General features: G+C 41.1%; 1 protein-coding gene and 1 long non-coding RNA gene across 4 annotated transcripts in view; one reads left to right on the forward strand and one right to left on the reverse strand.

Moving 5' to 3' along the window:
• Window positions 1-14,167, forward strand: part of LOC122173752 (uncharacterized) — a 24,453-nt gene continuing 10,286 nt past the window's right edge. For both annotated transcript variants that reach the window (XR_010602112.1, XR_006174498.2), the window contains exons 1-2: window positions 1-212; window positions 3,137-3,253. This is a non-coding gene — a long non-coding RNA (uncharacterized LOC122173752). The remainder of the gene's footprint in view (window positions 213-3,136; window positions 3,254-14,167) is intronic.
• The window catches only part of NARS1 (asparaginyl-tRNA synthetase 1), a 26,033-nt gene continuing 24,301 nt past the window's right edge, over window positions 12,436-14,167 (reverse strand). For both annotated transcript variants that reach the window (XM_005296827.4, XM_065598790.1), the window contains exon 15: window positions 12,436-14,048. In XM_005296827.4, the coding sequence (XP_005296884.1) occupies window positions 13,917-14,048 (132 nt within the window). In that variant the 3' untranslated portion in view covers window positions 12,436-13,916. The remainder of the gene's footprint in view (window positions 14,049-14,167) is intronic.

A 14,167-nucleotide genomic window follows, 5' to 3' on the forward strand; every position in this document is an offset into this window, starting at 1 on the left:
CCAAAGTACATTTGGAATCTGACAGTTGAGCATTCTAAAAGTCAGGCTTAATTTTGCTTAGAAATCCTGTCAGCCGCCCCAGCAGCTGCTCTCCTGCCAGCCTGGGAAGTGGAAGAGAGGACCCCACTGCAGCTTCCCCACTCCCCCAGGCCAGGGGAGGGTGATGAACCCTAAGAAGCAGAGGTGAAGCTAGAGGCTGCCCTGAGGCTGAAGTGAGGAGAGTGAGGGCTCATGAGGTGGGAGGGTTGTATTGATGGTGGGTTCTGAGCAGATGGGTAAGTGCTGGGAGGGTGAACAGAGGGCGGTGGGGGTCGATGGGGTAGGGGGGCTGAACTGTTGGGGTGGTGATGATGGGGGACAGGATTAATTGCTGGGCAGGAGTCAGGCAGATGTGGGGGTAAGAGAGCTCCTGCAGCAGGGGCCAAAAAAAAATCACCGTATCTAGTACATGTGGGAAAGTGGGCAACACTAATTGTCACATGCACATGCCCCAGGGATGGGCAAGGGGAGGTCAAAAATCAAGAGACTGACCTAAAAAACACAATATAATATTTTATTAAAATGTCACGATTTTGGGGGCGGGATCCGACTCATGATTTTTGATCCTCTTGAAGTTGGCAATACAATGTAAGTAAACACTGGCTCTGATGTAGCTAAGTTGTCCGCCTCATGACTTTAGATATAGTTTTTTCTCTGACTAAATTGCTTTCTTTAAGAGAGATTTAGCCTTTAAGATGTTTGGGGCTAGTTCATGAAGAAGAGCTAGAATATTCCTCCAAGTCCTCAACCGGAGGACTCATTCAAAGACCCTGGGCAATGAACTGCCCATCCCCAAGAGATATTGCTGAAAGGCTGCAATTGGTAAGGTGCATGGGAGAAAGTCTGGGGACTCAGGAGTGAGGGGTGTATGTGACAGGAATAGGGGATTGCCTGTATCAGTGTCAGAGCCAGGGCTAGAATTCAGAATTAGAAGTGGGAATTCTCAGCTCACAATTGTGTGCTCAACTCAGACCACACATCTCTCTCTCTCTGACTCATTCTTGTCTTCCCAGGGCCACTTTCCCATTCCTTTTTTCCCCCAGTTGATTTTGCTCAGTAATGCATGAATACTTCTATATTTTGTGGGATATTTGTTTATTTTCAGATTGTAGGATCCTTGGGACAGGGATCTATAGAATTAACAAAATGCTAACGGGGGGAAGAGGGGGAACACTTTCCCTGAGCCTACATTGTAAACCCAGCCAGGTCTTGGTCACTATTTCAAAGCTGTTCCCAGGTTGTTATGTTTACAAGCAGGTCTCTCATCCTGGCTCCTATAAATGCAAAGTAAGTAGCCATGCCCCTTGTCCACAAACCACCTACCTAACTGTTCCTTGTCTTTGGCATTTCACAGTTTATACAAGAACAGTTGGAAATCATATTTCTCTTATCATGACCGCCACCTTTTGTTCATCCTACTGCTCTTTCGTTTCTGGAACTCTGCACCCGAATCTACTTTCATTGGCAACAATGTCACTTTAGTTGTAGTTCTCTCATAACAACACAGAACTTTTTAATAGCCCAGGTACCTGATGGAATGAAGGGCACGTCAAATAGACTTCTACCCTGCCCCATTTTGCCATACCAGGGATATTCTCATGCCTCAATGTCATGTTGTTCAAAAGAAGTTCAATCCGTTATTAGAACAGTCAAAGCAGCCAATAAAACTCTAGCAAGTAAATGCTAGGAAATGTGATAGTTCCATTCTGTTCCTGTTGCAGATTCTCAAAAAGCTAATTCCCATTATTTACTAATTACGTAACTAGGATTTCATTAACAAAGGAAAAAATTGGCAGGATGAGTTCATAAAGCTTCTTCCTAACAATGGACATAATCCCTACAGCTGTAAATCATCCCTGCCAAAGATTATAGTATTTTGCAACTGCTTAGCTGCATTATGGGTTAGAGCAGAGAGTTGTCTTTCATTGAAGTATTCAGTAGAATCTAAATGCCACTGCTACAGGCAGAATATTAGAATAGATGGCCTAGTGGCCTGTTCTGGTACGGATATTGCTATATTTCTATATAACAGTTATTGTCAATCCCAAGTGTTCAAAATGCATGGAGTGGCTTAAAAATCACAAGATTTTTTTTAAAAACTGGGTTCTTTTTAGCCGCCTTGTGGTTTCGAGGCTTTAGGTTACATTGGGTCACATTTTCAAACTTTTCTTTGCAGCCAAAAAAGCTAAACACGTACTTAAAAAAATAAAAATAAAGCTGATATGCTCTTGTATTTACATGGCTTCAGGAGCTGGGGCCTTAAGGAAAACACCAAAGCCATGAGACTGAAACAGAATCATGAGAGAGTTGGTGACTGATAATGGGGCATAATCTGATGTTGAGTTAGTGTCCAGTCCTTCATTGTTATTTCATGCAACCAGCCCCATTGTCTCCAAAGGGATTTCTTGCATAATGGCTACTCATGTGAGAAAGTGTTGCCAGATTGGGCCCCTATTTTGTGAGCCAGGAAACTCCTCTTTTCACAAACATTCTAGGCTTACTCCTGCAGTCTTTTACTCACTGGAGTATTCACATGAATTCTGTCATTGAGTTTAGTACATTACTCATTGGAGGCGAGGTTTGCCGCATCAGGCCCTTGTTCTAGAGGAGATGCTCGCTGAATCTCTTAATTCCTGTTTATTTTTGAGTGCCTACTTTATAATTACTACTTTTATTGGAACAGCTGTTCCTTTGTAATGTTTAACAAAAGCCTACCAGGTATTCTTTAGATGGTTTTAAAATCTCCAGCAGTCACCCTCCTGTCTTACATGTGAGAGCGATGCAATACAGCAGCTATGTAGACAGACAACTGGGAGAAAAAAATGTTGTGTGTGTTAGTCCTCTGTCACATTTCACATGGCTAACTATTTAACACACTTCAGCGATATAAATATGAATCAAGAATGCAGATTCTAGGTCATAGTGTATTTAGGTCATTTTAATAATTTCACTGGGAAATAATTCATGTTTTGATAGGGTAACTGAGGTCCAAATCGGTTTCTCTTTTACTTAGCTTTCTTATGTACACAAAAATGAATTTGAGTATGATTGGTAAATTCACAGATGTAATAAGCTGAATTCTTCTTGATTGCCACAGGGTAAATGCAGCTTGTCTCCAGGCTGAGGGAAGCTAAGTGACTTGCCTTATGTCACACTGCAAATGAATGAACCACACTGCAAAGCTGCGAACAGAACCCAAGTTACCTCACTCCAGGTACAATTCCCTATCAAATAGACTATGCTGCCTCATTCTGGACACACAAAGGATGCTCTAAAGGGACACAGTCAACTTAAAATAACAACAGGTTTCAGAGTAGCAGCCGTGTTAGTCTGTATCCACAAAAAGAACAGGAGTGCTTGTGGTACCTTAGAGACTAACACATTTATTTGAGCATAAGCTTTCGTGGGCTACAACCCACTTCTTCGGATGCACAGTACAGTACTCTCACACTTCTTATCAACCTGTCTGTACTGGGCTATCTTGATTATCACTTCAAAAGTTTTTTTTCTCTTAGTTAATTGGCCTCTCAGAGGTGGTAAGACAACTCCCACCTGTTCATGCTCTCTGTATGTGTGTGTGTGTATATATCTCCTCAATATATGTTCCATTCTATGCATCCGAAGAAGTGGGCTGTAGCCCACGAAAGCTTATGCTCAAATAAATGTGTTAGTCTCTAAGGTGCCACAAGTACTCCTGTTCTTTTTAAAATAAATAACTTAGATGTAGTTTTCGATACTAGACCTGCCTGTGAGTCCCTTCGCTAATTTTTGTGGATTTTCAACTACATTTTGCTCTCCCTGCTGCTATGTGAAAAATCCACACAAACAGAATGAAGTGACTGATTAGACAAGGGAAACAGTGAAATGAACTATATACATAGTAAACAACATGAAAAAAAAACAGAAAAATATCTTATTCTGCTGTCAGTCATAGTAACCTTAAGTGATACTTGTAACAACAGCTTAAAAAGAAGTCTGATTTTTAAATTGACTGTGCCCCTTTAATTCCCCAAGAGGCATTGGAGGTTCTACTCTCCTTTACGTAAAGGGAAAAGTTGGAAGGCTGAGTTGTAAAAGTAGGTTCTCTCATGGCAGCTCTTGTTTAGAAATGTTATCTGAGTACATGTCCTTGTTATGTACACTAATAAGGAGGAATAAGGGTTAATTTGGGTACAAAAGCAATACCTGTGCATTTTCCATTTATTTACATGACAAAGTGTTTCTCTGAATTTTGCCCTTTCTAGTCTATGTAGGTTCTTTTACTGTCCTCACAGCATAGCAGCTGAGCACCTTTCTGTAGTGCACTAAGCAACGCTTTGCACCATGATCGCTTTCATTAAGCTATTCTTTACATTGCCATGATGAAATCACAGCCCAGTACTTTGTATTTATTTAAGGAAAGCAGGGGGGTGGGGAGGAGATATTTGAGAATGCAAACGAGGAACAAAAAATCGGAGATCATCAGAAAGCAATAATCTGTGTGCATTCACATAACCAGGGAATTCGGGGTGGGGAGTGGCAAGGGAGACTTTACCTGAGGTTGGGAGGCTTAATTAGTAGATAATGCTCTAGCTTGGCGCAAATGGGACCACATATCTGCTATCAGCCTGTAGTCCTAAATAAAATGAATCTTGATTTCAGCTCAATGCTCCGGGAATAAAATCTGAATCGTTATTTGCCATGATTGGCACTTCTGTGCTCTGCAGACTGAAATCTTCTCTAGTGGATAGAAAGAATACTCTTTTCAACGCATAAAATTTGCCATTGACAGGGCACTGTAGGGAAGCTTTGCATTGAGGCTGCACACTGCACAGTTGAATACACACTGTTTATTGGATACATTATTTATGATGAGATTCCCTTCACACACAGAGAGGAACAAAGTCCCTCTGCTGGGTAGCAGAAACCCACGTCTAGATTTATGACCTCTAGCACCTCTGCATACCATTACAGGCCTGGTTGTACTTTTACATTGTATTCATGTATAATATTGTGTTAATATACATGCAGTATATTAACCAGAGGTGGCATGGTTTAGTGGATAGGACACTGAACTGGATGTCAGGCTACACTGATTCTATTTCTACCACTGATTTGCAGGGTAAGCTTTCTGTGACTCTATTTCACCTACACTCTTTTCCTGTCTTGTCTATTTAGAGTGTAAACTTTTTTCAGGCAATGACTAGCTCTCACTATGTGTATGTACAGCATTTAGCACAATGAAGCTATGATCTCATCCGGGGCCACTAGGCATTGCCATAATGTATATATAATAATAAGGCCGCGCACCAAACTAGACCTACATTTTGCAGCAAGGTCTCTGAATTCTACACCACACTTGCGCAGCTGAGTGAAAATTCCCTGACAGCTTCATTTCTTTGTTGAAGTGTGGTGTTTTAAATTAATTTAAAAAGAAAATGAACATGATCAGTACCGCAAACCCTGTTTAGTTTATCTAACCTCGAGACAAAACAAATTATTTATTTATCTAATAGATGCTCTAAAAACAATTCACTTATTTGTCTCTCCTTATTTGGGAGAACTATAGCGATCAGATATCTTAGAACGAATCAGGGAACTTTACCAACTTTTCTTTTAGAGACACTGAACATGCATTTCTTGCTTTCATTTTTGTTTTTAGATTTACTTGTCTTTTAGCACCGTGGTTCTCAACCAGGGGTATGTGTACCCCGGGATGTATGCAGAGGTCTTCTGGGGGTACATCAACTCCTCTACATATTTGCGTAGTTTTACAACAGGCTACATAAAGCACTATTGAAGTCAGTACAAACTAAAATTTATAGAGACAATGACTTGTTTTTAGTGCTCTATATACTATACACTGAAATGTAAGTACAATATTTATATTCCAATTGATTTATTTTATCATGATATGGTATGGTATAAATGAGAATGTAAGCAATTTTTCAGTAATAGTGTGCTGTGACACTTGTATTTTTATGTCTGATTTTGTAAGAAAGTAGTTTTTAAGTGAGATGTAACTTGGGGATACTGAAAGGGGTACAGTAGTCTGGAAAGTTTGAGAGCTATTGGACTAGTGGATAAAGGAGTGTTTGTACATCAGAGAGAGCTACCACACAAAGGCCTGCAATGCAGATGTAAGGAGCACTAGTGGAATCCCTAGAGGCTGGTTCAATGAGAATCCTTTGAGGTAGATGGAATGAGCCACCCATCTGGTCAAACCTCATGGAGAATGCTGTGTATTCTCATAGTCTGACTGTGTGGAGTAAAGGTGGGAAGGCGGGGGGTGGGAAGAGGCACAAGATGGGGGCAGACCCTTGGGGGTAAGGAGCAGGGCCTCAGGAGGAAGAGGAGGTTCTGGCACTCCTGCTAGTGTGTCCAGTTTTTAAATATTACAAACGTGGCAACCCTCTCTCCAGCTGCACCCTGCCAGGGGACTTCTCACAGGGAAGGAAACGCTGGGATGTGCTGAGTCCTGACACCCCCGGAGCATGCAAGAAGCAACATGCAGCTCTGTGGGCCCAGTACCCATTCCCCATGAAAAGCCCCAGTATCTGCTGCCCTCCATGCAGGCTGGTTTGCAGGGCTGCAGCCAGGGAAGGCATGTCTCAGTGCTTCTGTCCCTGGTTGCTGCCTCTACAAACATGCCTTTGGCTTATTAGTACAGCTGTCAATTAATCACAGTTAACTCACTCAATTAATGCAAAAAAATTAACTGTGATTTAAAAAATTAATCACACGTAATCAGTTTTAATCACACTGTTATAGAATATTGATTGACATTAAAGATTTTTGGATGTTTTTCTACATTTTCATATATATTAATTTCAATTACAATACAGAATACAGTGTACAGTGCTCACTTTATATTTTTATTACAAATATTTGCACTATAAAAATGAGAAACAAAAGAAATAGTATTTTGCAATTCACCTCATCCAAGTACTGTAGTGCACTCTCTTTATCCTGAAGTGCAACTTAGAAATGTAGATTTTTTTTGTTACATAACTGCACTCAAAACCAAAACAATGTAAAACTTTAGAGAATACAAGTCCACTCAGTCCTACTTCTTGATTAGCCAATTGCTCAGACAAACAAGTTTGTTTACATTTGCAGGAGATAATGCTACCCGCTTCTTGTTTACAATGTCATCTGAAAGTGAGAACAGGCATTCACATGGAACTGTTGTAGCTGGCATTGCAAGATATTTACATGCCAGATGCACTAAAGATTTATATGTCCCTTCATGCTTCAATCACCATTCCAGAGGACATACGTCCATGCTGATGACTGTTCTACTTGATAATGATCCAAAGCAGTACAGACTAATGCATGTTCATTTTCATCATCTGAGTCAGATGCCACCAGCAGAAGGTTGATTTTATTTTTTTGGTGGTTCAGGTTCTATAGTTTCTCTTTTAAGATTTCTGAAAGCATACTCCACACCTCGTCCCTCTCAGATTTTGGAAGGCCTTCAGATTCTTTAACCTTGGGTCGAGTGCTATAGCTATTTTTAGAAATCTCACATTGGTACCCTCTGTGTTTTGTGAAATCTGCAGTGAAAGCGTTCTTAAAACGAACAACATGTGCTAGGTCATTATCCAAGACTGCTATAACATGAAATATATGGTAGAATTCAGGTAAAACAGAGCAGGAACATACAATTCTCCCCCCAAGGAGTTTAGTCAGAAATTTAATTAATGCATTATTTTTTTAACAAGTGTCATCAGCATGGAAGCATGTCCTCTGGATTGGTGGCCGAAGCATGAAGGGGTATACGAATGTTTAGCATGTCTGGCACGTAAATACCTTGCAATGCCGGCTACAAAAGTGCCATGCGAACGCCAGTTCTCACTTTCAAGTGACATTGTAAACAAGAAGCGGGCAGCATTATCTCCTGCAACTGTAAACCAACTTGTTTGTCTGAGCAATTAGCTGAACAAGAAGTAGGACTGAATGGACTTGTATACTCTAAAGTTTTACATTGTGTTTTATTTTTGAATGCAGTTATCTTTTGTACATAATTCTACATTTGTAAGTTGCACTTTCAGGATAAAGAGATTGCACTACAATACTTGTATTAGGTGAATTGAAAAATACTATTTCTTTTGGTTTTTTTACAGTGCAAATATTTGTAATAAAAATAAATATAAAGTGAGCACTCTACACTTTGTATTCTGTGTTGTAATTGAAATAGATACATTTGAAAATGTAGAAAACATCCAAAAATATTTAAATAGTATTCTATTATTGTTTAACAGCACAATTAACCACACACTTTTTTTTAAAATCATGTGATTAATAGTGATTAATTTTTTAAATCACTTGACAGCCCTACTTATTAGTAACTGCTGGGATAATAGCAACTTTTTGCTAGCAACTGAGGGGTTGCTAATAAGCAGAGTCTACTGTATTTAAACCAAGTCAAATAGCTTGAACAGTAGAGATTGAGAGAAACCCACATCAGAATGTCCCATAGTCAAAGGGCTAGGGGGGAATGGAATATCCGGGGTGAGTGTTCTAACCGCTGGGTAAAGGCTATAAGGGAGTCCACTTGTGCCGAGTTGGCATGCACCACTGCTGCTCTTGGAAGAAAAACTTAGGTGCCTGATGCAGGGAGAGGGTTCCTGGCTATTAATCGCAAGCAGAGATAGGCATCTCCTTGAAGCCCAGACGTAGGTGCCTAACTCCCTGAGAGGGAGGGGGCTTAGGACACACCCCTTTCACTGGCATCTGCTGTTGGCTAGCTTAGGTGGCTCCCCCCTCAGGGTGCTGGCATTTGTGGATCCCATTTTCAGGTGTGTCTCTCCCCATTCATTGTACAGGGAGCCTAGGTGCCTAACCCAAGGTTTTCAGATTCCAATGGGTGGCTCGCTGCCTAAAAGTTAGTTGCAATGCCTATGTGGAGCCGGGCTATGGTCTCTTGTAAAAAAACAAAAACATGTTATTATAAATTGTGTCTCAGTGCTGAGTTTGTTACATTCTTGAGTGCTTTTATATATAGTTTAGTCTTGGTCTGCAGATTTCAAAATAGCTGTGTTCAGACCTCCCTCCCCCCCCATAAATTATAAATTAGATTCTTAGCTCATGTTTAATGATACATTCAGATGCTCGGCACAATAGTTTAGCTCATCATGTTAGCATCACTGAGTTTATCTGACAGTAAGGACTACAGAGATTAAAAGGAGAAGCAATTGTCTTCAGGGCATGGAAACAAATTTCTACCAAGCTTACATCCCAGCACTTGTGGCCATGTTTGCTCTTAATGACTGAACAATCCTAAAGATCTCTTCCATCAGTTGACATAAAGAGCATTTAATGTGACTGTGCTAGAACAGGGGCTCTCAACCTTTCCAGACGACTGTACCCCTTTCAGGAGTCTGATTTGTCTTATGTACCCCCAAGTTACAGCTCACTTAAAAACTACTTGCTTACAAAATCAGACAAAAATACAAAATGTCACAGCACACTATTACTGAAAAATTGTTGACTGTCTCATTTTTACCATGTCATTATAAAACAAATCAATTGTAATATAAATATCGTACTTACATTTCAGTGTGTGGTATATAGAGCAGTATAAAGCCCACTGTCTATGAAATTTTAAGTTTGTATGACTTCACTAGTGCTTTTTATGTAGCCTGTTGTAAAACTAGGCAAATATGTAGAGGAGTCGATATACCCCCCTGGAAAACCTCTGCGTACCCCTGGTTGAGAACCACGGTGCTAGTCCAAGAGTCCTGATTTTAAACATTAGAAAGCTGGACAAAGAAGGAAAGATGTATAAGAGAAAATATCACAATGCCACTACATATATCCAGGCTCCACCCACACCTTGAATACTGTGCGCTGTTCTAATCACCCCATCTCAGAAACAATATATTAGAATTGGAAAAGGTACAGAAAAGGGCAATAAAAATGATTAAGGGTATAGAACAGCTTCCAGATGAGGCGAGATTAACAAGACTGGGACTTTTCAGCTTGGAAAAGAGATAACTAAGGGGGGTTAGGATAGAGGTTTATAAAAATCACAAACCGTGTGAAGAAAGGGAATAAGGATGCATTATTTACTCCTTCACATAACACAAGAACCAGGGGTAACCCAATGAAATAAACAGGAAGCAGGTTTAAAACAAACAAAGGCGTTCCTTTACACAACTCACAGTCATGTGGAACTCATTGCCACGAATGTTGTGAAGGCCAAAACTATAACAAGGTTCAAAAAAGAACTACATAAATTCATGGAGGATAGGTCCATCAATGACTATTAGCCAAGATGATGAGGGATGCAACAGTATGCTCTGGATGTACCTAGCCCTGGGGTGGTCAAACTTTTTGGCCTGAGGGCCACATCTGGGTGGGGAAATTGTATGCAGCGCCATGAATGTAGGGCTGGGGGAGGGGGTTGGGGTGCGGGAGGGGGTACGGTTTGCAGGAAGGGGCTCAGGGCAAGGGGTTGGGGTGCAAAATGGGATGCAGGGTGCAGCAGGGGGCTCAAGGCAGAGGGTTAGGGGCTCTGGGCAGGAGGTTGGGGTGCGGGCTCTGGCCCAGCGCTGCTTACCTTACTGCTGACCTGACTGCTCTGGCCCTGCGCCGCTCCCAGAAGTGGCCAGCATGTCCGGCAGTGGCTCCTGGGGGTGGGGCGGGTGGGGCCGCCGCGCGTTGCCCTCGCCTGTGGGTACCATCACCAAAGCTCCCATTGGCTGTGGTTCCCCTTCCTTGCCAATGGGAGCTGTGGGGGGGCGGTGTCTGCAGGCAAGGGCAGCTCATGGAGCCCTCTGCCCCACCCCCACCCCCCAGGGCCGCACAGAGCTGGTAATCCCGTGGGTCAGATTGAAAGCCCTGATGGGCCGGATATGGCCCACGGGGCTAGTTTGCCCTCCAGGAAATGGGATTATATTTTTCCAGTTTTTAGTTAAATATAAAGATAATCTGATTTTTATAAAATTTAGAATGTCAAGCGCAGAGATTTTGAAAGGAGGTTGCTACTGATGGTATATTAAAACGAGACAACTAATGTTGATTTTTTTCTTTTATGTCCCCTGCATCAGATTATATATAAATTCAGCATAAAATACCTCAAAACCCTGGGAAGTCTATTATTGTTGTTAAATATTTATATAGCATTACAACTTTGCCTGGACTTTTACACAGATTAAAATACCAACCACCTTGTTCTGAAGAGTTTTGTAACCTCAAGCAGACAAACATGGAGACAAAAAAATGCAGGAAGAACCTGGAAAAAGAATAGATGAAGGAAACAAAACTAACGGTAGTTATTGTACAGTGAGCGAGTCTCGTAAGGTCTGGTATTTTTCCATACAGGCTGCGGAAGGCCCAGAAGAAAGGAATAGGCCACAAAAGAGTGGAAGTTAATAGTGGATAATAAGGGGGAAGAAGTGAGGTCAAAGGAGGATTTGGAGAAGAAAAAAAACCTTCATCCTAATCAGCTACTTGAGCGATCCTCATTTCTTGGAGCAACATTAACTCATCGGTAGCTTTTAAACCCTCTCCTCAGAAGGGGCACTACTCAAACGATGCAGTTGGCTTTCAATGGCAGCATGGCTCCTGAACAGGAACAGTGGGAATTTCATGGGATGTCTGCAATTCCTGGAGCACCTAAGCCTCAATCAGGGACTCTTCTCTCCCTCCTGCCAATACAAACCCAGCACAGATGATGCCTTGGCCACTTGACATTATCCACCATGTGGAATTTTCCCACATAAAGATATGATGCAGTTCCCCACTTCTCTTCGGGCATGTCTACACAGAGACTCTTAGGAAAGTTAAGGCAAATAACTAAAATGTATGAATTTAAAGTACAGTAGTTAAAGCACATTAAATGCCTGTGTGGACACACATTCGGAAGTAACCTTAGTTCATTTTAGCCTTAAACGCCTTCAAAGGGTCCATCTACATGGGGATAAAGGCCCTGCAGCACAGCCGCAGCTGTCCCAGGTCAGCTGACTCAGACTCGCGGGGCTCAGAGTTTGACAGGAGCCCAAGCTCTGGGACCCCTGTGAGAGTCAAGGATCCCAAAACTCGGACTCCAACCCAAGCTCAAACGTCTATACAGCCATTTTTCAGCCCCAGAGCTTGTGGGCCGTCAGCCCGAGTCAGCTGACCTGGGCAGCTGCCGATTTTTTATCCCCATGTAACTATGCCCAAAGGAGATTAAGCTAAAGCGATAATGCTGTTTTACTTCTGCGTGAGAGCAGGAGATTTAATGCACTTTATTTAATGAATGTGCTTTAAAGTTCACACCTTTAGTTAATTCAGTTAAACTTTCCTGAATCTTCCTGTGTAGACATGTCCTTTGACGGGGTGGAGTATGTTAAGGAAGTAACATACCAGTGGAAAACAAAAGGACAAATACAAAAAGGGGACAGTCCAAAAGTTATTACCCTGAACACATTTTTGTATGTTATGTTAAATTTATTGACTGGCAGATTGGACTGATTGTGCAACATGCAAAATTCTAAAAGGAAAAACAAAGTTTTGCTACATAAATGTGAAGTTTAACAGTTTACAAATACAGCGTAGATGAAAAGTCCAGACTAGGTCCCAAGGCAAGTATCCAAGTAGGTCTCAAATAATCCACCTACTATTTGTTCCAGTAAGATTTAATCTAATTTATGACTAAAATGCATTCTGACAGCTCAAAACACTTAATAATTAAGTAACAGTTGATTACAATCATTGAGGGAACCCACAGAGGAGAAGCAGAAACAGTACACTGAGCCCATTACCCAAACTTTAGTCAGTACAGAGCCACCTGGGAGACAAGACATTACTGACCTATGAAAATATGCTCCTTAGATTAAAATACTCTTAAAGAGGACACTAATCCAAATAATCATAGAATGCTGAAATTAAACTATTTCAGTTAACAAAGTTACCAAATTGTATCAGTGTCTTTAAAATTCAGTTTTCTTCCTATGTGTCAAGCAACAGTGACCAACTGATGAAGGGAGCTCAAACATGCAGGTGTACAGGAGAAGCTAGACACAACATTCTAAGAACACATCCACCTCGCTCTATTTCAGCATGTAGGCTGTAAAAGGGCTGGTCCTGTTAAGGGGCCCAGTTCTGCAAGGTGTAGCCTGCTGATCTCTGGCAGACATCAAAAGCAGCAGAGGGTGCTCTGCACCTTGCAAAACTGAAGTCATCATTTCCAAATGAATGAACTCTGACAAAAGAAAGCAGATCTTTTTGTATTAGGAGGATGTGCTCAATTCTACACTCCTTCTGACTGCAGAGAGAGTTTTGCTTGGGTAAGTGAAGGCCCAAATGTTCTAACATTGTATTTTTAACAGTTTACATGATTCCATCTTTATTAAACTTGTGTTGAACACTCTCATATTAATACACAACAGTATTTGTAACTTTAAATGATCTGCCTTTAAATTTAACCAAAACAACCCCCAAGCCACAGATAGAACATAAACCAAATTACCTTTAAAAGAAAATCAAGTGCCCCAATGTTTTAAGATACATACAGATTAAATGTTAAAGTCAGAGGAGAAATAAATGTCGCATGTTAAGTATTGTACACACAGCAAGTTTCAAATATCAATCTAATATGAAAACTTTGCTATGAGCTAAAAGCTGCAATGCCCCAACCAGATGGTGTTTTTAAAATGACAAAATAGCAATTTTTCTGTAGATTTTTAGAAGTGATTTTACCTTCCAAATAAGCAAAATTTCACCTTTTCAGCTGCTACATTAGATAGTTGTTTTAGTAAAATTGTACTACTTTATGGCTCAAGCAACAAGGAGCAATAGCTCTTGCCTTTAGACGGACTGTAGGATGACATAGTGCACTGTTCCCCCCCTCACATGTAGGATTTTAGAAGTTGCTTTGATTTTCTGTTGAATTTCTCCTGAGGAAGTGGTTAAGGTTTGCAGCGTTGGATGAAGCGTGGGTACAGACATACGTCACGGATGTGATGCCTGTTCAGAATCCATGTTAAGAAGCGTTCTAAGCCCAAGCCGTACCCACCATGAGGGCATGTGCCATATTTACGCTATGGAACAAAATGCAAAGAGGAAATATTTTTAAAACTCATCAGCCTGTTACTCATCTACACTGGGATAAATATCACACTCGGGGGCTCATATCCCAAATGATAAATGGGGAAACTAA

Source organism: Chrysemys picta, chromosome 6 (assembly GCF_011386835.1).
Source record: "Chrysemys picta bellii isolate R12L10 chromosome 6, ASM1138683v2, whole genome shotgun sequence".
Taxonomy (NCBI): Eukaryota; Metazoa; Chordata; order Testudines; family Emydidae; genus Chrysemys; species Chrysemys picta.